This window comes from Xenopus tropicalis, chromosome 7, assembly GCF_000004195.4.
Source record: "Xenopus tropicalis strain Nigerian chromosome 7, UCB_Xtro_10.0, whole genome shotgun sequence".
NCBI classification, from domain to species: Eukaryota; Metazoa; Chordata; class Amphibia; order Anura; family Pipidae; genus Xenopus; species Xenopus tropicalis.
The window spans coordinates 59,585,358-59,611,849 of NC_030683.2; the positions used below are offsets into that span (position 1 = coordinate 59,585,358).

The window sequence follows — 26,492 nt, forward strand, 5'->3', positions numbered from 1 at the left end:
GAGGGCCGCTAATGGAAGCAGTTTTGACCACTCCCACTTTTTAAACTACACCCACTTCAAACCACACCTATTTTATCACAATGGTGGTAGCACAGCAAAATCCCAAATGCTTGGTCCTTACAGCGAGGATATCAATAGTCATTCATATGTGAAAGAATTATGTCATATTATGATATACCCTTAAATCCATATGCCTCCTCCTCCCCTGTGGATAGCACAGCAACCCCCAGCACATAATTACACACATTAGGGACCATTTAATGGCCAACTGCTACCAAACCCACAACAAACCCCTGCCAGGTTCACCTCCCACAGGCAGCATAGGGTAGGCGGAGTATGGCACACACAGGCAGCACTCTGTCTGCCCTATGCTGCCTGTGTGTGCCATACTCTGCCTGCCCTACCCTGCCTGTGTGTGCCCCACACTGCCTGTCCTATGCTGCCTGTGTGTGCCATACTCTGCCTGCCCTACCTGTTTTTGCCATACCCTCACTGCCCTATGCTATGTGTATAATCTGCCTACCCTATGCTGCCTTTGTGTGCCATACTCTGCCTGCCCTACCTGTTTGTGCCATAATCTGCCTACTCTATGCTCCCTGTGTGTGCCATACACACAGGCAGCATAGTCCAGGCAGTACCTACAATGTCTGAGGTGTGAACAGGTGAACAATGGGGGTGATTACAGCCTGAGGTGTGAACACGGCAGGGGTTGAACAATGCAGGGCCTGAATCAGAGGTGAGAACTATGCAGGGGGCCAGTTAATCTCAGTACTGATACCATTTAAAGCTTACACAAAGGTAAGCCATCAAAGCAGCCAGACAGGTGGGGGGCCACACAGAGGGGGGTCGAGGGCCGCCAGTTGGACAGCACTGATCTATACATATTGGGCATCAAACTGTTCAGTAGACCTTAGTAGTTCCTATTTGGGGTGATTTGCCTTTATCTGATCTTTATCAAGAAATTGTGAGAGATAAATGCGGCAAATTGCAACATTTTTATTCGATTTGCTGAAATGTCATACAACATAGTAACATAGTAAGTTGGGTTGAAAAAAAGACATACGTCCATCAAGTTCAACCATAATACCTATATATAACCTGCCTAACTACTAGTTGATCCAGAGGAAGGCAAAAAACCCCATCTAAAGCCTCTCTAATTTGCTGCAGAGGGGAAAAAATTCCTTCCTGACTCCAAGATGGCAATCGGACCAGTCCCTGGATCAACTAGTACTAAGAGCTATCTCCCATAACCCTGTATTCCCTCACTTGCTAAGAATCCATCCAGCCCCTTCTTAAAGCTATATAATGTATCAGCCAGCACGACTGATTCGGGGAGGGAATTCCAGAACTTCACAGCTCTCACTGTAAAAAATCCTTTCCGAATATTTAAATGGAACCTCCCTTCTTCTAAATGGAGTGGGTGCCCTCGTGTCCGTTGGAAGGACCTACTGGTAAATAAAACATTAGAAAGGTTATTATATGATCCCCTTATATATTTATACATAGTTATAATGTCACCTCTTAAGCGCCTCTTCTCCAGTGTAAACAGACCCAACTTGGCCAGTCTTTCTTCATAACGGAGACTTTCCATACCCTTTACCAGCTTAGTTGCCCTTCTCTGGACCCTCTCTAACTCAATAATGTCCCGTTTGAACACTGGAGACCAAAACTGAACAGCATATTCTAGATGGGGCCTTACCAGCGCTCTGTAAAGGGGAAGAATAACCCCCTCCTCCCGTGAATCTATACCCCTTTTAATACAGCTCAAAACCTTGTTTGCCCTTGCAGCTGCTGCCTGGCATTGCTTGCTACAGCCAAGTTTATTATCTACAAGGACTCCAAGGTCCTTCTCCATTATGGATTTGCCTAGTGCAGTCCCATTAAGGGTATACGGGGCTTGCATATTTTTACATCCCAGGTGCATGACCTTACATTTATCCACATTAAATCTCATCTGCCACTTAGCTGCCCAGATTGCCAGTTGGTCAAGATCCTGCTGCAGGGATGTCACATCCTGGATAGAATTGACTGGTCTGCAGAGTTTTGTGTCATCTGCAAACACTGATACATTACTCATGATACCCTCCCCTAAGTCATTTATGAACAAATTAAACAAAAGTGGACCCAGTACAGAACCCTGAGGGACCCCACTGAGGACCTTATTCCAAGTAGAGAATGTACTATTAACAACCACCCTCTGTACCCGATCCTGTAGCCAGTTTTCTATCCATGTGCAAACGACTTCACTAAGACCAATAGACCTTATCTTAGAAAGCAGTCGTTTGTGGGGAACGGTATCAAATGCTTTGGCAAAATCCAAATAGATTATATCTACTGCATCCCCACTGTCCAGCTTCTTACTTACCTCATCATAAAAAGCAATTAAATTGGTCTGACATGACCTGTCCTTCATAAAGCCATGCTGATTACTGCTCATAATGGCATTCTCCACTACATAATTTTGAATGTGATCCCTTAACAAGCCTTCAAATAACTTGCCCACCACGGATGTCAAACTTACAGGCCTATAATTGCCAGGCTGAGATCTTACTCCCTTTTAAAATATGGGAATGACATTCGCCTTCTTCCAATCCCTAGATACCATACCTGATGAAAGAGAGTCTGAGAATATCAGAAACAAGGGCCACTGCAATTCTGCCCCTAGCTTTCTCAGTACCCGAGGGTGTATTCCACCTGGCCAAGGTGCCTTGTTTACATTTATCGTGTGTAACCCTTTAAGCACCATATCCTGTGCCAGCCACTGTGTAGTTGGAGCTAAGGCAACAGTGAAGCTATTGGGTGGGCACATCTGCCTTTTCTGTATCCGCTGTAACCATATTGTTACTATAACTCAATGGGGCCACACCCTCAACCTGCATCTTTTTACTATTAATATACTTAAAAAACTTTTTGGGGTTAGTCTTGGCCTCGGCCGCGATGCGCTCCTCATTTTCTATCTTTGCCTTCCGGATTGCTGTTTTACAACACTTGTTATAGTGTTTATATTCATTAAACGCAGCTACTGTCCCCTCTGACTTATATTTCTTAAAAGCTTTCCTTTTTTTTCCCTATTAACTTCTTTACCTCAGAGTTAAGCCACATAGGGTGATTCTTAACACTTCTACTTTTTCTTATTAATGGAATGAATTGAGAACAGTAATGATTTAATATAATTTTAAATGACAACCATTTCTACTCTGTGTTTTTATCAGAAAACATAATGCCCCAATCTATGCCCTGAAGCGCTGCCCTTAAGGAGCTAAAATTTGCCTTCCTAAAATTCAGTGTCTTTGTTGCCCCCGTGTAAATTTGTTTCCTGCACCAAACATCAAATTAAATAACATTATGGTCACTATTACCCAGGGGTTCAACCACTTGCACATTTGCTATACGTTCTGGGCCATTAGAGAACACTAGATCTAGTATAGCATGGTTCCTGGTTGGCTCCTTAACAACTTGTGACATAAAGTTGTCATGCAGCAAGTTTATAAACTTGTTCCCATTTACTGTCCTGGCAGTACTATTGCCCCAGTCAATATCAGGGTAATTAAAATCCCCCATTATTATCACTTGCCCCAAACTAGCAGCCTTTTCTATTTGCAACAGGAGCTGGGCCTCCTCCTCTTCGCTTACATTAGGGGGTCTATAGCATACCCCTACAATTAGTTTGGTAGATTCTTTACTATCTGTGAGAAGCTCAACCCATAAGGATTCAGCTCCCTCTGTTACCCCCATCACTTCCTCCTTAATATTTGCTTTTAATTCCTGCTTAATGAACAGACACACTCCTCCTCCTTTTCTATTGCCCCTGTCCCTCCGAAACAATGTATACCCCCCAATATTAACTGCCCAGTCATGAGACTCATTCAACCAAGTTTCAGCAATACCAATCACATCATATTTCCGCTCCAACGCCAGTACCTCCAGCTCTCCCATTTTACCAGTCAGACTCCCTTGCATTGGTAAACATACATTTAATTCTGGTTCCGGCGTGAGAATGATGTGTAAACAACTTATGGGCCTCCCTGCCATTATCAGTATCCCGAAGCAAGTCTCCTCCCCCATTTTCCCTTACTATGCCCACTACCTCATCTATCCTGTCTCCCACAGAATTTCCCGCTGCACCCTCCCCCCCCCCCACTCCTAGTTTAAAATCTCCTCCAACCCGCTAGCCATCTTTTCCCCCAAAGCAGCTGCCCCATCATCATTGAGGTGCAGCCCATCCCTGGCAAAGAGCCTGTAGCCGATTGAGAAATCAGCCCAGTTCTGGAGAAACCCAAAGCCCTCCTCCCTGCACCAATCTCTCAGCCACGCATTTATCTCCCTGAGCTTCCGCTGCCTTCTTAATGTTACTCGTGGCACAGGTAATATCTCTGAGAAAATTACCTTGGAAGTCCTCGCCCTCAACTTTGCACCTAGCTTTTTAAAATCGTTCTTGAGGACTTCCCCCCCCTCCTCTAACTTTGTCATTGGTGCCTATGTGTACAAATCTGCAAACTTAGGAAAGCTTTACGGCTTGGTACTTTGGAACAAAAAGAAATGTGTACCCATTATAGATTCGGGGGAATGTGTACTTTCCAAATATATATGGCATTCTGGGGTGAGTGTACTTTTTTGTAGCATTATCACACATAAAGGATGTAAAGGTGTTGATTTTGCAGGCGCTGAAATCATAGATCATATGGGGATATGTTCCCATTGGGGCCCCTACATGCCAAATATTTAGGTAAACCTATACATATTGGGCATCAAACTATTCAGTTGACACCTTGCGTTCATATTTAGGGTTTTTTATTTGGTTACTTTATGACCTGTAGCAAATAAGATACTAATGCACTGGAACAGCGCTGTCCAACTTCTGTGGTACAGAGGGCCGGAATTTTTCTGGCCAACGCGGTAGAGGGCCGATAATGGAAGCCTTTTTAAACCACACCCACTTAAAACCACACCCATGTTATCACAAGAGCTTTTAAGACTATACCCACATTAATGGTGATAGCGCAGCAAAACCCCAAATGGTTGGTGCTCACTGTAGGGATATCACCCTTCATTCATATGTGAAAGAATTATATTATGCCATATTAAGACACAACCTTAAATCCCTATGCCTCCTCTTCCCCTTTGGATAGCACAGCAACCCCCAGCACATACTTACACATCTTAGGGACCATACAATTACTATTTTCAAATGCTATCAAACTCCCAGAACAAACCCCTGCCAGGTTCACCTCCCACAGGCAGCATAGGGCAGGCAGAGTATGGCACACACAGGCAGGGTAGGGCAGACAGAGTATGGGACATACTCTGCCTGCCCTACCCTGCCTGTGTGTGCCTTACTCTCTCTGCCCTATGCTGCCTGTGTGTATGGCACACACAGACATCATACACTGACATAATGCTGGCACTGCTCCTACAGTCTGAGGGAACAATGGGGGTGATTACAGCCTGAGCCTGAGGACCCCTGCAGTGTTCACTCCTCAGGCTCAGGCTGTAATCACCCACAATGCAGAAACTAAAAGGTGTGAACAGTACAGGAGATTACATATTTAAACAATACAGAGGGATTAGAGCCTGAATATGAGGTGTGAACCATACAGGGGGGCATTTAATCTCAGTACTGATACCATTTAAAGCTTCCACAAAGGTAAATCATCAAAGCAACCAGACAGGTGGGGGGCCACACAGAGGGGGGTCGCGGGCCGCCAGTTGGACAGCCCTGCACTAGAAGCTTTGAAGTGATTTTTTTTTTTTTTTTAAATATCACACATTTTGATAAATATCTTTAGGAAAGCATTGCAACTTCATAGTTTGGAGTAGACAGACATTTGTGCCTCTTCTGGATTCCTTAGAATCTGTTCTTTCCAAAAATGTCAAATTTTCTGGGATAAAGATGCAGCTTTCTGAAGCATTGCTTTGGAAATTTAGTAGTGTACTGTTTTGAGTTTTTTGACCTATACAAGTGAGAAATCTCCATAAAACCATATATATTTGGTATTGGCACATTCAGGAGACATGGTACTTTCCAAATCAGTTGTATATTCGTGCATAAAATAATTTTCTAGTATGTGTGTTTATATTATGGAAAATGTTTTTTTTTTTTTCATTTTTAGACATTTAGAAGCCTATATCTTGTTACAGAATTGGAATTTCACAAAAATTCTACCATTATTTTTGTCTCACTTTTGTGAATCCCCCACATATGTACATTAACATTTTGAAGAGTAATTTTAATAGTGTCAGTATCACGAACATGGTTGAAGTATTCTGCAAATGGTGTGCTTAACCATTTAACTTAAAAAAAAAAAAAAAAAAAGCTGCACAGGTTTTCACACAGGATTTTTCTTTTGTGTACACATGTTCTTCAGTATTATACTTCCTTCTTTCAGAAAAATCCTTCAAGGCACGAGTTGGCTCCTCTCTCTTCTCTGTCTTTTACCCTCTCACTTTCCCTATCCCAACTGCTGTGTAATCTGGGCTACCAGGAGCTAGAGCTGCAGCATGGAAGTTACTGAGACCAAGCTAAAATGGAAGCTTCTAGCTTAACCCTTTCACTGCCAGCCGTTTTGGTCAAAGCGGAACTTGTATTGCCAGACAGTTATTGAACATTTTGCACTGTTTCACTTTAGGGGCCTTTCCTCGGGGGGACTTTTAGTTTACCCAGGAAAACAATATATCGTTTTTTTCAGGACAACCTAAGCTTTCAAAATATGGTAGAATTTTTGTGAAATTTCAATTCTGTAACAAGATATAGGCTTCTAAATGTCTAAAAAATGGAAAAAAAAAAACATTTTCCATAATATAAACACACATACTAGAAACAGAAATTATTTTATGCACGAATATACAACTGATTTGGAAAGTACCATGTCTCCTGAACGTGCCAATACCAAATATATATGGTTTTATGGAGATTTCTCACTTGTATGGGTCAAAACCTCCGAGCAGTACACTACTAAATTTCCAAAGCAATGCTTCAGAAAGCATTACTTTAGATTTCAAGGACAAAAATTCCACTAACAGAAGGTTTATCCCAGAAAATTACATATTTCTGAAAAGAACAGATTCTGGGGAATCCAGAATAGGCACAGCTGTCTGTCTATTCCAAACTATGAAGTTGCAATGCTTTCCTAAAGTTGTTTATCAAAATGTGTGAATTTTTTAAAAAATCACTTCAAAGCTTCCAGTGTATAGTATCTTATTTCCTACAGGTCATAAAGTAACCAAATAAACCCTAAATATGAATGCCAGGGGTCCACTGAACTATGGTTGAACTTGATTATGGTTGAACTTGATCTATGGTTGAACTTGATGGACGTATGTCTTTTTTCAACCCAACTTACTATGTAGTTTGATGCCCAATATGTTTAGGTTTACCTAAGTATGTGGCATGTAGGGGCCCCAATGTGACAACAAATGCAATGGCACTCAGAGCTGCAATAGGGACAAGCCCTTTAATTCAAACAATATTGCAGTAGTGCAACGTTTCGGGGCAAAGTGACCCCCTTTATCAAGCATGTAGGGGCCCCAATGTGAACATACCCCCAAATGATCTATCATTTCTGTCAATTCAGCTCCTGCAAAATCAACACATTTACATCATTAGATGTGGGATAAAGCTAGTAAAAAGTACGCTCACCCCAGAAAGTCATATATTTTTGGGAAGTACACATTCCCCCGAATCTAAAATGGGTACCTGTGTCTTTCTTCTCTAAAGTACCAAGCTGTAAAGCATTCCTAAATTGATAACGTTTCCAAAAATCCCCTCAAAGCTTCCATTTTGCAGCATCTTATCTCCCACATAGCATTAGGTACCAAGATAAAACACCCTAACTTTGAACGTCAGGGGTCCAGTGAACAGTTTGATGCCCAATATGTATAGGTTTACCTAAATATTTGGCATGTAGGGGCCCCAATGGGAACTGAGGGAGATGATCTATGCAAAATCAACACATTTACATCCTTTATGTGGGATAATGCTACAAAAAATTACACTCACCCCAGAAAGCCATATATTTTTGGAAAGTACACATTTCCCCAAATCTATAATGGGTACACATTTCTTTTTGCTCCATAGTACCAAGCCGTAAAGCTTTCCTAAGTTTGCAACATTTTTATGCGATTTTCTGAAATGTCATACAAATCTGCAATTGTGCTGCATTTATCTCTCACAATTTCTTGATAAAGATCAGATAAAGGCAAATCACCCCAAATAGGAACACCTAAGGTCTACTGAACAGTTTGATGCCCAATATGCATAGATATACCAAAGTCTGCAGTATGTACTGACCCCAAAATGAAAATAGCGCATATGGATTTCTCGCCTGCCAACTCAGCTTTTGCATACAGAGCCCCCTGTCAGTTTATGTGCTGGGAGGGGGGGTGGGGAGCAGGAAGTTGGGCAAAACAGCAGACGCGATGTGATCGCATCTGGTGCTTATAGTGGAGGTCCTGCAGCGATCGTTGCAGGACCGATATGACAGCACCCCTGGCTCGTTGCCCAGAGTGCTGTCATCTGTAGAAACTCTCTGCAGCGGAGCCTTTAACTAACGACTTATGAGTAAAAAGCCTTTTACTGCCATGAGTATCTCTCATACGTTGTTGGCAGTATAAAGGTTAAACAAACACAGGGAGCTTCTTGGGCTGTTTACTTAGGTTTGATAATGCTTTCTGCAAAATAAATATAGCTTTCTGACTTGCGCTATTGTGGCCAATCTATTGGCAGTAAAATGCCTTTCCTTCTGCTTTAAAGAATATTTCAGTATCCGGCCTTCTTCCCTTTACTTTATGAGCTGGTAGGCAGTGGAAGCATACAGGCCTTTCATTATCTATAGCTGGGGGAAGGGACTTAATTGTTTATACAGTGGGCTCCTTGCTGAAAAAAAAAATCAAAGTTTTTCTTTGTAACAAACATGTGCCCCTTATTTTCAGTCTGTTAATGTAAGGAATAACAATGATTTATTAATTTAAAAAATCTGCAAAAATTGTTAATAACAAAGCTTTATTTAATGAAGTGAAATTGAAAAAAAAAAAAACAGTTTACCCAGCAATTATATAAATGTCTTATTCTTAGTAACATTTCAGTTGGCTGTGAAGTTTATTATAAAGGTCTTTTTATTTAGTTTTTGAATTATTACCAGGAACAGGGAATAAAAGACAGATGAGGCCGACAGTATGGCTCATATATATATATATATTAATATGCAACTTTTGCACAGAAACCTTCTATGGAGGGTTCTGAGCCGCACAGATAGGAGTAATGGACGTGTGACCAGATATGATATTTACTGTTAGCAAATACCCCGTCTAAGGGCTCTGGCACACGGGGAGATTAGTTGCCCGCAACAAATCTCCTCAAACTACCATCCCACCGGCGAGGCATTTTCGGCGATTTGCCGAAATCGCCTGCACAGCTTGTGCCATCCCACCGGCGACTTACATTCTCGCTGGTGGGATGGCAATCCGGGGAGATTTGTCGCGGGCTACTAATCTCCCCATGTGCCAGAGCCCTAAGGGGATCTCCTTAGATGCTTTGCTTTGGTTTTCTAACTGTTGAAATATAATTGCTGATTGGTTTCCCTGGGCAACATCAGCAGTAATGCTTCACTCCACTATTTACACAGCATGATAAATATACCTCTTAGTGTATGACTGAAGATTTTTATTCATCTAGGTCATGGTTTATCTAGTATAAGTAAATCTAGAGCAACTGAACTTGCTAACTAATCATTGAAGACATTTCAATTGACATTTCTTCATCTTGAAGAAGCTGCTCTGATGAGTAGTGAAACGTCTTCAATGATTACTTAGCAAGTCCAGTTGCTCTAGATTTACTTTTACTAGATATATACCTCTTAGTGTAGTGTTTCCCAACCAGCGGCTTGTGAGCAACATGTTGCTCACCAACCCCTTTGATGTTGATCCCCGTGGCCTCAAGGCAAGCTCATTTTTGAGGCATGCTCATTTTTGAATTTCTGGTAAGGAGGCAAGTTTTGGTAGCATAACCAAGTATAATGCCAAACAGAGCCTTCTGTATGCTGCCAGTCCACATAGGGGCTTAAGTAGCCAATTATAGTTCTTATTGGCTTAAGTAGCCAATTATAGTTCTTATTGGCACCTCCAGGAACTTTTTTTCATGCTTGTGTTGCTCCCCAACACCTTTTTCTATTTAAATGCGGCTCTCTACCTTAGTGTATTCTAATAATGCTCCATTATGTTGGCAAGGAAGAGTAAAAATATATAAGGATAAATATTGTTGCTATTAAGGTGGGCATGTCCAAATTGTCCTTGCCCAGAACCATAGTCGTACAGGTAGCCAATTACAGCTTTGCTGTCACACAGGGCAAGATAAACTGAAAGCTGCAGTGAGGAGGAAGTGAAATGGGTGGGTTGTGCAAATAGATATTTGGAGAAAGTAAAGTAACAATAAGAGCAATGGCACACAGGGAGATTTGTTGCTTGCCATAAAACTTTTCAAGCTTAAAAAGGCCAATGGTGACCTGAAATGTTGTTTGTCCAAGGGATAATAAAGGCTTTTTAACTTTTTGTTAGGGGGAAGGGACAACCAGATAAACATGCTGCTTTATATTTATGGGGTGATGTAAGTCTGCAACACTTTGTCACAATGAATAGGTAAAATAATGGCCATGACCTTAAAATGACTGTGTGCTACTTATATACTAAAAATCCAATGCAACCAGTATTCCATTTCTTTTGTGTCACAGGGAGTAAAGCCAGCTGTGTCTCAAGCAGTTTCCCAGGGTACATACAGTGACCTCTTATCTGTAATCGAGGAGATGGGTAAAGAGATCAGACCAACCTATGCTGGAAGTAAAAGTGCAATGGAGAGACTAAAGAGAGGTAAGGCCTTGTTTTTTAGAAAATGACCACTGGGGTTGCAGTGATCAGAGTAAAGCTGGCCATACACGTGGCGATCTGACTATGTTTTGTGCGATCATCGGTCGCACGAAAAATCATCAGATCTGCCACACACCGTCAGGGCTGAAACAGCAGATAAGGAGGTAGAAACAATAGGATTTCTACCTCCTTCTGCCGATTCAGCCCAGACGGCAGATTTTGGTCAGGCGCCTTCTATGGCGCCCGATCAAAATTTTGTAACCTGGCCGATCGGCGAGTCGACCGATATCGGCAGCCTCCTGCGATATCGGTCGACTCGCTGACATGCCATACATGCACCGAATATCGTACGAAATTTCGTACGATAGTATCGGTGCGTGTATGGCCAGCTTAAAAGCATGGATTGGTCAGGATTTTTTTTTTTTATACTTTCTCTCTTATTTATTTTTACATTGATGATGAATGTGTACTAATTGTTGTCTTTCTAGGTATAATTCATGCCCGCGCACTTGTGAGAGAATGTCTTGCCGAAACAGAGCGCAATGCCCGCACGTGATATCTTGTATTTCCACTTTTTTACCGTTGCTTTGTATTTTTATATAAATATAATCAATACATTTTTTTGTAAGGTTTAACTACCAATTTGATGCTGTAAGGACTTTGCATAATATCATAATTGGTCTGACTAAAAGGCAAATAGCAGCCCTATGAAATGTTTAGTGTGTCAATAAAAAAAAAAAAAAAAAAAAAAATTAACACACATTGTAGCACTGACCTATATAAATATGGTTGTTAGTCACTAACTGGTTTCTGAACTACAGTTAGTGGAAGATATTTCGAAATCTTATTTTGTCCTCTAGATTTTTTTCATGTAAACGTTCCTCAAGTTTCTTCATTTCCTTGGCAACAAGGGGCGCAAGGGAGGGATCAAGAGAGACTGCACGAGAAAAGTCACGCTCTGCCTCTGATGCATTCCACACAGCAGCATGCGCACGTCCTCTCTTAAACAATGCTTTCACATTATCTTTAAAAGGAGAGGGAAAAAAAGGCATAAGACATGGTAACATAATGACAAATAATTATACTAAAATTTTATGTTTTCATACCTCAACATAACTAGGGATAGAAATCTGCAGGAAAAAAAATGCTTTTTTTTTGCTCTTGGAAAAAGACCATGTACAGGTATGGGATCTATTATCCAGAATGCTTGGGACCTGGGGATTTCTGGATAAGGGATCTTTCTGTAATTTGGATCTCCATAACAAGTCTGTTAAAAATCATTTAAGAATTGAATAAACCAAATAGGCTTGTTTTGCCTCCAATAAGGATTATTTATATCATAGTTGGGATCAAGTACAAGGTAGTGTTTTATTATTACAAGGAAAAAGGAAATTATTTTTAAAAATTAGAATTATTTGTTATAATGGAGTCTATGGAAGATGGTCTTTCCGTAATTTGGAACTTTCTGGATAACAGGTTTCCGGATAAGGGATCCCATACCTGTATTAATAATAAATTCCTTATCTTTGTTAGAACCACAGTCTTTAGTTGGGTGAGTTAAGAACCTCGCATCCCACACCCAATATTTCTTAACTGCAGGCCTAATTTTGGCCAAGGTTAAGAATGGACTGGCTTAAACCGGATTTACTATCAATGGTGATGGTGCCTACTTTGCACCATATTATCCCACCAACAGCGTCAGGTAAAGGTTACTGTGTGCTGCATTGGTCCATAATAACTCATACTCTATGAATGTGCCAGGTCTTCAGCCCAAACATCAGCAGAGCACGCTGACTTTCCTGCAACCATGTGTATAGCAGACATTACATACATCTATGCAGCATGTCGACTTTACAGTTTAACAATGTTTTGGCCACATGTCCCTTTAAACACCAGCTTGCATAAAATACATATGCTGATAGGAATTGTATCTAAATATATAACATAACCACTGAGATTATGGACTTGACATAAAACTTTGCCTTTTGCTTAAAGGAACGGTAGCACCAAAAAATAAAAGTATATCAAAATAATTACAATATAGTGCACTGGTGCAAATGGTGTGTTTGCTGATTTGTAGTTGTGGGAGCAGCCATTCAAAGGAGAAAAGGCACAGGTTACTTAACAGATAAAACCCCATTATATTCTACAGAGCTTTATCTGTTATCTCAGTGCTGTCCAACTGGCGGCCCCCCCCTCTGTCTGGCTGCTTTGATGCCTTACCTTAGAGTAAGCTTTAAATGGTATCAGTACTGCTGTAATCCCTCTGTATTGTTTAAAAAGGTTTTTCACACCTTTTAGTACCTGCATTGTTCACACCTCAGGGTCAGACTGTAATCACCCCCATTGTTCACTTCTTCACACCTCAGACATAGGTACTGTAGGCAGAGTATGGCGCACACACAGGCAGCATAGGTCAGGGTGGGTATGGCACATACAGTCAGGGTAGGGCAGGCAGAGTATGGCACACAGAGGCAGCATAGGACAGGCAGAGTGCTGCCTGTGTGTGCCATACTCTGCTTGCCCTATGCTGCCTGTGGGAGGTGAACCTGGCAGGGGTTTGTTGTGGGAGTTTGTTAGCAGTTGCAAATCCCTAAGGTGTGTCATTATGTACTGCTCTGCTATCCACGGGGGGGAGGAGGCATATGGAATTTAAGGGTATATCTTAATATGACATAATTCTTTCACATATGAATGATGGTTGATATCCCCACAGTAAGGACCAAGCATTTGGGATTTTGCTGTGCTACCACCATTGTGATAAAATAGGTGTGGTTTGAAGTGGGTGTGGTTTCAAAAAGGGGAGTGGTCAAAACTGCCTTCCATTAGCGGCCCTCCACCATGTATGCTAGAGAAATTCCAGCCCTCCGCACCGTAGAAGTTGGACAGCACTGTGTTATCTCAACCAACTACAATTATTCAAAGTCTGCTCTTAGCCACTCAGTGAATTAAACCAAATTTAAAACAGCCAGCCTCAAAAAGCATTCGCTCACCCCTTCACAAAATTGGTCCAGGTGCCTTGCACAGGACCCTTCACTTGGAAGATTTTTTTCACAACTAGTTATTCTTGAAAATTCACATAAATCAAAGTTTTTCATGAACACTGGCCACACTGATTCACACTGGGGGCGCTGCACCCAGACCGATAGCAAAGGGAGACCCAGTAATCACAAGCACAATTTCTCTGATGGGTGCGCACTCCAAACACAAGTGGAGGTGGTTAAGAAACAAAGCTTTATTTCACATCAATCCTATGATTGATTGATTGATGTAAAATAAAGCTTTGTTTTTTAACCACCTCCTTCACCGTTATCTGCTGTGTAAAATGTACCTTTTCTTCTTTTTATTCCAGCTTTAATGGCTGGCCCATGGCTACACAGCAGCTTATTTATATAAAGTATAGCAGCGTTTTTGTAGCAAACACACCAATTTTACCAGTGCAGGTACAATTATATTTTAATTACTTTAAAACACTTTAATTTTTTGGTGTTACTGTTCCTTTAAAGAGGTTTTCCCCAATGCAGAAGCAACACAGACCCACTTAAAGGGGTCCTTCACCTTTAAATTAACTTAGTATAATGTAAAGACTGCTATTCTGAGAATTTACAATTGATCTTAATCTTTTATTTGCGGTTTTGAGTTATTTTAGCATTTGTTCAGCGGCTCTCCAGTTTGGAATCTCAGCACCTATCTGGTTGCTAGGGTTCAGTTTAACCCAGCAACCAGGCAGTGGTTTGAAAGAGAGACAGGTATATTAGAGAACAGCCAAGACAGAAGGATAAGTAATAAAAATAAAACTCACAGAGGAAGTTTTGTGGCTGCCGGGGTTAGTGACCCCCATTCAAAAACTTGAAAGAGTCAGAAGAGGAAGGCAAATAATTAAACTATACAAAATAAAAAATGAAGACACACTGAAAAGATGCAAGGAATAGGCCATTCTGTAACATACTGAAAGTTAAGTTGAAGGTGAACCATCCCATTAACATGTAACATGTTAAGCACTAGGGAGAAAGAAAATAAATTATAGTTCTGCTACAAATTAGTAACCATGCACCTTCACTTCTAAACTGGTAATAAAAGTACTAGGCATTCATGTACTCCAGAAACAAACGTGTCAGAGCCATAATGAAGCAAAACTGAAATGTCTTTTCACAATAGGCACATACATATTTTTTTACCCTCACTTTGGTGCTATTTAGGCTTTTTTATTCCTATTGTTGGCTGGGGCACTGCTGTTTTTCCTTTCCTATTACAATTGTTGCCACCAAAAAATGCAGTGCAGTTCACACTTGCATTGGGGTTTAAATTACATAGCAAATATATCTGTTATTAATGCTAGTTAAAAATATAATTTTTCTCTATAAATGTTTTACACTTTGCAATTTAGTTCCCTATAAAAGAAGATTTATGCAGTTAAGCAAATATCTTACCAGAGTATTTGTTCAGTATGGATGAACAGTGCTCTAGAACTTGATAGTAATCACCCTCAAGCAACTTGCACTGACAGTAATTAAGAAGAAGAGGTGTTATCTTTAGATCTAAAGCAATCCAATCAGGGGATCCTGGTTGCTCCTAAAAAGAGAGCATCATAAATAAGCAGGATAATTAAGTTAAATTATTAAGTTAATTTCTGATTCTAATTTACAATTGCTCACCTTCATTTGCAAAGATTTCAAGCAGGCAATAGCCTCATAATATTTTGCAGCTGCATCATTGGTTTTCCCTTGTTTATAAAGCTGGTTTCCTTCTTGGTGAAGAACTGGTACAGCTTCCATCTTCTCCTGATCGGTCATTGCCCATGCATCTTGTCTGTATGAACCAGGTTCTTGTACCTACAGAAAAATTGGCATTTTTTAAACAGGGCTGACCCATTAGTTAATGCTAACACTCGGTGCCTTAAATAGACATGTCATTTGTCAAGGCTGTCCCACCAAGAAATGATTAAGTAGCAGGTATAGAATTTATGTAAAAGATTAAGACATTTCAGTAACCAGAAACAGCCAAAGACCTCCCTTCATGGTAGCATTGGAGACGGGAGACACTTAGCATTTCATGGGATAAGTGTCTCCCATGCTACCATGAAGGGAGGTGCCAGTCTTTGAATATATGACTGGAGGTAAATATTTAAGACCATTATGGGGTTTACCTTGACTGTGGCTTACCAATCTAAGGATCACAATTTTGTAACTAAAAGACACCTTTACTCTGTACACAAAAGGAAGAAAGTTTGCCAGCGCTTAGTTTGCCTTCACATTGTTTTCTGGGAGACTTTATTTTAATTGCATCACAGACTCAAAGTCATTAGACAGTGTAGGACTCACGTACAATGAGGGGCCTTGACGTGGCACGTGAGCTTACATATTTTGGCCAAAGTGTGGTACTAACACCTCATTTTTGTAAAAATTATTTTTAAAGGCAAACTAAGCGCTGGCAAACTTTCTTCCTCTTTGTGTATAATTAATGGCTTTTTATCGTTTATAGCAGCTGGTCAACTCCAGATTGTGGGTTAGACCGAGCGCTGGCACAATAGTGTGTTTCTAGCAGCTGGTCAACACTACAGCGTGGGTTAGACCGAGCGCTGGCGATTTCTTTCTGTGTTTTACCTTTACTCTGTACAAGTACATTAGAGGGGATTGTCACCAGATGCGGAGTTCTTTTTTGGCAGACATAAGGCAGTATTAAGGGCACTGGAATGACTATTGAGTGATCTCGAACTTGACTGGTGGCGAAACCTTTGGAATTTCTACTGCTCCTGATGTGTGAACAATGTGGGTCTTACAGTCTGAGTCTAAGGTGTGAACAGTATAGGGGATGAACAACACAGGGGGTTACATTTTTAAACAATACAGGGAGTTTACAGGCTGAATCTGAGGTGTGAGCCATGCAGGGGGGCAGTTAATCACAGTACTTACCATTTAAAGCTTACACAAGAGTAAGTCATCAAAGCAGCCAGACAGGTGGGGGGGGGCTACACAGAGGGGGGTTGCGGGCCGCACCAGTTGGACAGCACTGTCTTAAGTTAACTAAAAAGTAATGTACCCATTGAAAACCCCAGCAGGATTGCATTGCCTTTAAAGGAACAGTAACACCAAAAAAAGAAAATGTATCAAAGTAATTAAAGTATAATGTACTGCTGCCTTTCACTGGTAAAGTTGTGTGTTTGCTTCAGAAACCCTACTATAGTTTATATAAATACCCTGCTGTGTAGCCATGGGGACAGCCATTCAAAAGGAGAAAGGCTCAGGTTACATAGAGGATAACAGATCAATTCTACAGAATTTATCTGCTATGTAAAATGTGCCTTTTTTCCAGCTTGAATGGCTGCCCCCATGGCAACAAAACAGCTTATTTATATAAACTATAGTAGTATTCCTGAAGCTAATACACCAGTTTTACCAGTGCAGGGCAACAGTACATTATATTTTAAGTACTATAAAACACTTTATTTTTTTTGTTGCTACTGTTCCTTTAGAATGGACTTATTGTTAGCTTAGTTGATGTCATATAAAAAAAAAAGTACTTATGCCTTGCTATGAGTCAATACGAAGAACTGTTTATCTGAAAAGGACACTGGGGAAAAAGGCCTTGCTCGTTTTCGGAAGTTCCTGAATAATGTGCTTCTGCATACCTGTATAAAATGCAGAGGTTAAGATCTGGCTCATTGTGAAAATACACATGCCTGACAATAAAAGGACACTTTACTGTAGAATTATAGATGTAAAAAATGCATTTTGCATGTCTTGCCGAGGACAGAAAAAACATTCCAATATAAATAGGGTGTGTTTAGGAGTTTCCTGTCTTGTAAAAAACTGAAAAACTTATGCTGTTGTAACATGTGCAAGAACTGTTATGGTTTGGCAGTGAATGAAAAACAAATGGGCATGGTGTTCTCAAGCTCACAGAGATACCCGTAATAAGACATTCCAGCAGTGGGCTGTGCAAGATCAATTTGTCTATTATTTTTTGCATAAGACCAAAAAAACGAATTATCGCTATAACATATATATAATATAATATATATAATAGACATCCACTTTCCTCTAATAAAAAAAGTGACATATGACTTAATTCCCCACAAGTTCAGCTGTGCAGATTGTATTGCCAGTCCTATAGTTGAAATAGTATAGAACGTTTCAGGTAGAAATATGACATATACTGGTGCATCACAACCATGCAAGCCAGAGGGCTTAGAGGCATTAGTGCTAGCCCAATACTGTATATATAGGCATAGAAAGACTTGATGGTAATATGAACTCTCCCAGTGAGACCTTGGGACTGAGCTGAGCTGTCTGTACAAGTAAAGAACAGAGGTACAGTAGCATACAGGCAGCTGCTTGTATACATGTTCCTACAAGGGGCATAGACATTCTCATTTGTTGCTCACAGCTTGCACCTAAACAGCAAGTTAAGAGCAGGTGGGTAATCCTTAGAAAGGGACTTTGGTTTCACCCCGAAAAAATAAAAACCCACCACATCCGATGCTTTCCAAGTAACATGCTGGGAAGCGCAAAAATGTGTTATCAGAGGTACTCATGTCAATAGGGTCTGGGAGAAAGTCTTTCTCCCAGACCCTATTGACATGAGTACCTCTGATAACACATTTTTGCGCTTCCCAGCATGTTACTTGGAAAGCATCGGATGTGGTGGGTAACTACTTGAGAAAATCAAAACAATAAACACTACATAAAACTTCACATTCTCATCAAGTAGTCCCAGGAGTTGGCCGCAGCTAGTAAAGAGTTAAGCAATATGATATATGACACCCTCTAGGCAAAAGATACTACAGACATGGAGATAAGTGTGTAAAACTCCTGCCAAAAGGCCACTAAATTCTAGAGTATCAAAAAATTATATTCCTAAATTTCTAATGCCCATATTGTCCATCGAAAACAGCAGAACAAATTGAGTCCTTTACCAATACTTATCAATTTAACCCACCACAAATCCCATATGGCAGCCTCCTACAACATGTTAATCAGAAAGAAATCGGGAAAAAATTGTATTACCTATATCATATACACCTTCAGGCCAGACGACATATTACAAAGAATTATCTCATATGTTATCACTACATCTTTGTAAAGCATTTAATGCCCTACAGAGCAATTTGCTCTGTTCGAAAAAACACTTAGAAGCTCCGGTAACTATAACTTTATAGACCAATCTCAATCTCATTAATTAATAACAAAAGCTTCTTAAGCTTCTAGCAAAAATACTTGAAACGTATTCAAAACATCCTGCAACAACTTTAAGGTCCTGAAAAAGTGGAATTCTTCTCAATCAAGAAGCCCGCAGATAACACGAGCAGAGAGTACTGAACATATTACACTTCACCCATATACACTCCAATCAAATGCTACTGCTGTCTACAAATCAGAGAACGCTTTTGCCTGGGTTAACTGGCGATTTACGTTCAATTGCTTAGCTAATTATGGTTTTGGCCCCAGAATAACCAATTGGATTTGGGTACTTTTCTTGAATCTCATAAATCATGATATTGGAGGCCTTCAAATTAGAGACAAATAAAATTGATGAGCATGCAGATGCTGCTCTACCTTTATTTATTACAAAACCTTAATTTTAACATCCCAAACCTCAACAATGTTATATATAAAATTGGCAGGATAAGTAATTTTAAAATTAATTACACCAAATCCTATACTCTCCACATCTTATGTGCTCAGATCGTCCAAGGACTATCACAGCATTTTCCTTATAAATGGGCATCACAGGAAATCATCTACCTTTGTATAAAATTAACCCATGACTATGCAACCTGGTGAAATAAGAACTGTTTAGCGTTACATAAAAAACTGGAAGCACACCTTAAAAAATGGAGAAATGGTTTCCTGATTTGGTATAATAAACCTTGTTACAATTAATGTTATTCCTAGGGGCTGATTTACTAACCCACGAATCCGACCCGAATTGGAAAAGTTCCGACTTGAAAACGAACATTTTGCGACTTTTTCGTATGTTTTGCGATTTTTTCGGATTCTGTACGAATTTTTCGTTACCAATACGATTTTTGCGTAAAAACGCGAGTTTTTCGTATCCATTACGAAAGTTGCGTAAAAAGTTGCGCATTTTGCGTAGCGTTAAAACTTACGCGAAAAGTTGCGCATTTTTCGTAGCGTTAATACTTAACGCTACGAAAAATGCGCAACTTTTCGCGTAAGTTTTAACGCTACGCAAAATGCGCAACTTTTTACACAACTTTCGTAATGGATAGGAAAACTCGCGTTTTTACGCAAAAATCGTATTGGATCCGAAAAATTCGTAAAGAATCCGAAAAAATCGCAAAACATACGAAAAAATCGCAAAGTACCGATCATTACGAAAAAAACGCAATCGGACTCCATTCGACCCGTTCGTGGGTAAGTAAATCAGCCCCCTAGTTTCAGGCACTCCCTGTAGGCTCCCCAAACAACTGTTGTCAAAATTCCAGTTCCTCATTACCAAATGTACTTGGCTGGACGTCAAAAACCAGAGAATCAACCCGAATGTACAAATTAACCAGCTGGTATATATGCAACTCAGGCATGCCTTTGTGTCACAATTTTTAGCATCCCAAATAAGCTTTCTTAACCCGGCCTTTGTGGATGCATTGCATAATCCTTCCCCCCAAAAAAAGAATTAAAAACTATACGGCGACTTACTTGCTTCTGTCCCATCATCCTTCTCAAGGTCATATATAGGCTGGTAAAACATCCCATCCCTCACTACTGAGGATTGGGAAGAATGCACACAGCAAGCTTACCAATTCCTTATAGTGACCAGAGACAGGTTGATACAGTTCAGAGTAATGCATCAACTCCATATTACCCCACTTCAGCTCAGTCGGAAGGGCGATACTACCAAGTGTCAGGAGCAAGATGCATACTATCTACATATGATGTGGGCATGTCCCAAAATCGATAGTAGGACAAAGTAATGACCTATATACAAGACAAAACAACTTTCCCCAAAATAAAAAATTCAATGGTCTGCCTACTTGGTATAATGATGATGATCTGATACCACAAAATGCAATTTTATGTGAAAAAGGCAATCCTCATGAGAAATTATCTGTACAAATATACCACTTCTTGAACTAACATGTCCGGACAAGTATGATAACATCTGGGATTACAGCTACTTCCTAAACAAACTAGTGTGTACCTACTGGGTAGAACACGAGAGCGACTATATAGATGTGACCCATGCAACTTCAAACTGTATTTGTAACTGCTGTACAGGATAAATATGTTACTTATCAGTAATTATTAACAACGGTGTACCAATGTAACAATAATCCCCTCCCCCGTCTTATGTAACCCTTCCTGGTTTAAATGATAAATAAAAGGAGATTTGTTATACTCACCGATAAAGTACTCGTTTCTCGGAGTACCTTCACGGCAGCACAGGCACAAGTGGGTAAATGCGCTCTTCCCTTTAAGAGGCAGGATAGCAAAAGAAAAAAAGACTAGGTCCTGTCTCCCCCTGCTCCCCCCCTTCCCTCATCCCTGCATTAACCCGGCCTTCAACAGTTCCGGCTAACACAGCTTATTATAGCGATAAAAGGGTGGGACTCCCTGTGCTGCCATGACGGGACTCCGAGTAAAGGCTTTATCGGTGAGTATGAAAAATCCCCTTTTCTCTGTCGTCCCTAGGCAGCACAGGCACAAGTGGGTTTGTCCCAAAGCAGGTGGCTTCCTTGGAAGAAAAAACGTGAAACTTGTAAAACTTAGTGAAGGTGTGTACCGATGACCACGTGGCTGCTTTACATATCTGCTCTGCAGATGCTGTGTTGGCCATTGCCCATGAGGTGCTGAGGGCTCTGGTGGTGTGTGCAGAGGTCTTGAATGGGATAGGTAGGCCCCTGTTACGGTAAATTGTGGTGATGAGACTTTTGATCCAGTGCGCGATGGATGGTTTGGAAGCTTTAGCGCCCTTGCGCTGGGGGCCATACAAGACAAAAAGTGAATCTGACTTGCGGACATCCGTTATTCTATGGATGTAGATCTTCAGAGCTCTCACCACATCCAAGTTGTGGAGAAGTCGTTCTCGTGGGGATGATGGTTTGGGGCAGTGTGAAGGGAGAACAATCTCTTGATTAAGGTCAAAGGCCGAGGTAACTTTAGGTAGGAATGTGGGGAGAGTCCAGAGTACCACTTTGTCCTCATGGAAGGTGCAGTATGGCGGTTTATGGGATAAGGCCCCCAGTTCTGAAACTCTTCGGGCTGAAGATATTGCTGTCAAGAAGGCTACCTTCCAGGTTAGGCGCTTCAGATCGATTGTAGCTAATGGTTCAAATGGAGGGTTCTGCAGAGCCTGGAGGACTAGGTTCAAGTCCCATGGGGGGAGTGGCTTTTTGTATGGGGGCTTGATGCGTGTTGCGGCCTGAAGAAATCTCCTGACATCTGGGTGTAGCGCGAGTTGATGCTGGAAAAGTAGTGAGAGGGCGGACTGTTGCAACTTTAAGGAGTTCACGCCTAGGCCCTTGTCAAGGCCGCCCTGAAGGAAGTCCAGTAAGGTGGGGATGTGGTGCATGGACGTATTGGGCTGGGCGGCTGAACATTTAGTGAGGAATGTATTCCAGATTCTGTGATAGGAAGCTACGGTTACAGGCTTACAGGGGTGAGGACTATGGCTGTAGTCTGAAACTAAAGCAGTCTGCGGAGGACTGGATGGATCATGGGAATGGGGGGAAAAATGTATACCAAGCTGAAATTCCACAGGGTGTCCATTGCATCGATCGTGAATGCTTGTGGGTCTCGGTATCTGGTGCAATAGCGAGGGACCTGATGATTGAATCGGGAGGCCATGAGGTCCACCTGTGGCGTCCCCCAGCGTTGCGTGAGGAATACGGCTTTGTGTAGGGACCATTCCCCTTGGTCTACAAAGTTGCGGCTGAGGAAATCTGCCTCCCAGTTGAGATGGCCTGGGATGTACACTGCGATCAGGCGGCAGTGTTTGGCCTCTGCCCAGTAAGCGGTAGACTTCCTTCCAGGAGTTGCAGCATTTTGTACCTCCTGTAGGAGATGTGACCAGTGGGTGATGGATAGGTATACCGCTCAGAGTTCTAGTAGGTTGATGTGAAGTTTCGCCTCTTGTGGAGACCAGTGCTGCCATTACTTTCGTGAAGGCACGCGGAAGTGCCTGAAACTGGAAGTGTCTTCTGGCGAATGCAAAGCGTACTTTTGATGGTCCCGGTGAATAGGGACGTGAAGGTAGGCGTCCCGAAGATCAATTGACGTGAAGAAGTCTTCTTGTTGGACATTGGCTATGACTGACCAGAGTGATTCCATTTTGAATGACAGTACAAAGAGGAATCTGTTTAAGGCTTTCAGGTCGAGTACTGGTCAGAATGACCCGTCCTTTTTTGGGACCAGGAAGAGGTTCGAGTAGAAACCTGTTTTTCTTTCTGGAGTCAGTACGGGTATAATCGCTTTGGAGACCAACATAGCGTTTATGGCCTGTTTGAGAACCAGTCTCTTCTGAGGTGTGAGGGGGTGTTTGATTCGAGGAATTTGCATGGTGGGTGATGATGGAATTGCCGCACTTACCCTGAAGAGACAAGTTGATAAACCCACCTGTCTGTTGTTGTAGATAGCCATGCCTCCCTGAAGAGTACTACTGCCTCCGGACTCTCGGGGGCGGCTTGCTCTTCATGACTTCATGAGATTTATCTGGGGTCCCCTTAAAGGGACATCTCTGTGTGTTCCAAGTTGGCTTCTTATTAGGTTGGTAGCCCTTTGTGGGTCCTGAATGTGTTCTGTGGCCTAGAGCCTTGGATGGAGCGTATGGTATAGTTGGTGGGATGAAAGGACCGTTGGGGTTGTGAACTGCCTGGACATGTTTTCTTATCTTGCGGGAGAAAATTGCTTTTTCTGCCTGTGATTTTATTGATAATAGAGTCTAACTCGGGGCCAAATAGTGAAGTCCCCATGAAAGGGAGGGCTACCAGATTTTTCTTTGAGGCCAGGTCGGCGCTCCAGGTTTTCATCCAGAGAGCATGTCTGGCTCCAATTGACATGGCCAAGGTCTTGGCTAGTAGCTGTAGTGTGTCCATAGAGGAATCACAGAGAAAATGCACTGCGTTGAGGATCTTGGATAACTGGCTATGCATGTCAAAGGAATCGTCTGTGAACGCAGTGAGGGCTTCTTCGAGCCACAAGACTGCTTTGTGTGATACGCAAGCTGCGGCTACTGGCGGTTTAAAGGTGGTATTGATTGAAGAAAGGATATTTTTGAGCTCTGTCCATGGGATCTCTAAAAGACGTTCCGTCCTCCAGAGGGATGGTGGTGCATTTAGGTAGTCTAGCTACTGGAGCATCCACCTTTGGGATATTGTCCCACAAGTCCTTGTGAGACTGATCAAAGGGATACAGGGTGTCGAGTCTCTTATCCTTGGATAGTCGACGTTCTGGAATTTTTCACTCTTTTTAAATGAGTTCTTGTACTTGTTTTTGGTGTTGTTGAGTTGAACCAAAGAGCTTATCTAAAGTCTTTTGTTCTTTTACTTCTTCCTGTATGCCTAGCGTCTGAAACATGTCAATTATTAAGATATTCACGGCTTTCGATTGGGACCTATGGGATGAGTCATTCGAATGTGTGACCGGGTCGGCACTGTCAGATTCACTGAAAGCTGGATTTTCCCCATCCAAGGTATATCCCTCTGTTTCTGGTTGTGTAGGATTAGTCACTGTACTGGTTGTTGGACCAAGTGTACCTGACTTGTCTGCTGAGGTACTCTGATGTGGTAACTGCATTGTGGAAGAGGAGGAAATACCTAATACCTAATACCTAATAAGGTGGTTTGAAAAGGTTTGAACCAGTCAGGAATCTCAGCTGGACTTTCTACATGCTGTGGGGAAAGCCTGCTCTTTTTGCTCTCTGCGTTCTGTTCTTTGGGCCTAGCACGCTTGTTTTGCCGCTTGCCCGTTCCCTGAGTTAAGTCTGCAGACTGTGATGGATCTGCTGTGTCTGTTTTGGGCAAGTTGCCTACTTCAGAGGCCATGTTAAGCTACTTAGTGTCCCGTAGGATGTTGGCAGAAAAGGAGAGAGAGAGCAATAAAATGTACAGGGGGGAAAGGAGGTGCTGTGCCCACCGTACCTGTAAGGTTTAAATGTCTTTTAAAGTGCCTTTAAAGTGAATTTCCCTCACTGCCCAGGAGCCCCTGTATGAGCTCTCGTGTTGCGCCTGCTTCTGTGCAGAGAAGCGGTAGGCGGAAGTGCATGACGCGATGAGTACCGGGACTTCCGGCTGTCGCGTCTGCGCATGAAAGAACAAATGGCGCTGTATTTGAAAAAATGTGCGGTGTGGATGCGCTGGGAGATCGGGATCGCCGCTTTCAGCGGTTCTGATGGTATGTCATGCTCCTTTAGCAGCGCTGTGGCTTGCTTTTGGCGCCGATCAGTGAGGTTGATCTAGGCAGCGCTCCCGCATACCTCTAAGGCCAGCTTCCCATGAAAGTGGACTGGAAGCAGCGCTACAACATGCCCTTTCAGTCCCCCTTTGGTGAGCTTGGCAGCACAGAAGCATACCATGTGTGCTCAGTAGTGTGCCTCCCTTAGGCAGCGCAGCAGTCTGCCACAGTGGGAGTGAATCCTCTGACTCCTAAAACAAAAGGGATGGAGAATAATCCTGGTAATAAGAGAAACTAAAAAATGGAATAAAACAAAACAAAATACAATAAAGATGAAATAAAATGAAGTGAAGGGAGCAGAGCTCCCAGGCTTCCTGCCTCCAGGAAGCAGGATAGCAAAAAACTGTTGGTGGCAGGGTTAATGCAGGGATGAGAGAGGGGGAGACAGGACCTAGTTCTTTTTTTCTTTTGCTATCCTGCCTTCTTAAGGGAAGAGCGCATTAACCCACTTGTGCCTGTGCTGCCTAGGGATGAGCGAGAAAATTTGTTTAAAAAAAAATAAATTCTGCTATTGGGTAGTTGATTGGGACCATAATTAGTTATGGGTGGTTACTGAAGTGTCAACTGTTACTCATCTTATATATCTCCCTCATATATAGATACAGTACACTGCAGAATCTTGCATGGCAATAACCCTTTGCTGTCCAACACCCTGGAGGTGTGGGATAAGGTGAAACAACTGCCCAACATAACGGTACAACCCCCACCAATAACAACCCTGCATTCCCTTCTGCCCTGAAACAGGAGAAATTTAAACACTGACTTACAGATGATCACTTTAAAATTATACACCTACAAGAATCCATGATCTATAAAAGCCTGTTGGGGCCTAATGAACCATTTAATCTACACTTTGTAAAATTGTGGATGAAGGACCTTAACCTGTCCTTGACCAAATCTGAGGCAATCAGTATGATGCAGAATTTGATGGGTAGCTCAAGGTGTAACCCAGCCACTGGTACACTATCACATCTTTTTTGGGAAAGTCCCAATATTCAAGCCTATTTGAAAGATATATTTTGACTCTGTTCACATATAGCCAGTGACAGATCTTTTTCTGACCCTGCTTATTTATTATTGTTCTTAATGTCTAAGGAGGATAAGTCAAATTTCAAAAACTTTTCTTTACCACATCTCTTCAGTGTGGCCAAACTGCTGTTTCCTAGGTGTTGGAAATTTCCTTGATTGCCCACCCTAAAAGAGTGGATACTGAAAGTGGAAGAAATT

General features: G+C 41.7%; 2 protein-coding genes across 6 annotated transcripts in view; one reads left to right on the plus strand and one right to left on the minus strand.

Moving 5' to 3' along the window:
- The window catches only part of cdk2ap2 (cyclin-dependent kinase 2 associated protein 2), a 39,479-nt gene extending 27,897 nt beyond the window's left edge, over window positions 1–11,582 (plus strand). For all 4 annotated transcript variants that reach the window (XM_012966449.3, XM_012966450.3, NM_001005139.2 and 1 more), the window contains 2 exon segments: window positions 10,722–10,857; window positions 11,343–11,582. In XM_012966449.3, coding sequence (XP_012821903.1) covers window positions 10,722–10,857; window positions 11,343–11,410 — 204 coding nt within the window. In that variant the 3' untranslated portion in view covers window positions 11,411–11,582.
- Window positions 11,300–26,492, minus strand: part of aip (aryl hydrocarbon receptor interacting protein) — a 72,557-nt gene continuing 57,364 nt past the window's right edge. The window contains exons 4-7 of one of the 2 annotated variants that reach the window (XM_012965878.3): window positions 15,510–15,686; window positions 15,285–15,426; window positions 14,657–14,702; window positions 11,808–11,878 (exon numbers count right to left, since the gene is read on the minus strand). In XM_012965878.3, the coding sequence (XP_012821332.2) occupies window positions 11,875–11,878; window positions 14,657–14,702; window positions 15,285–15,426; window positions 15,510–15,686 (369 nt within the window). In that variant the 3' untranslated portion in view covers window positions 11,808–11,874. 2 annotated transcript variants of the gene reach the window in all.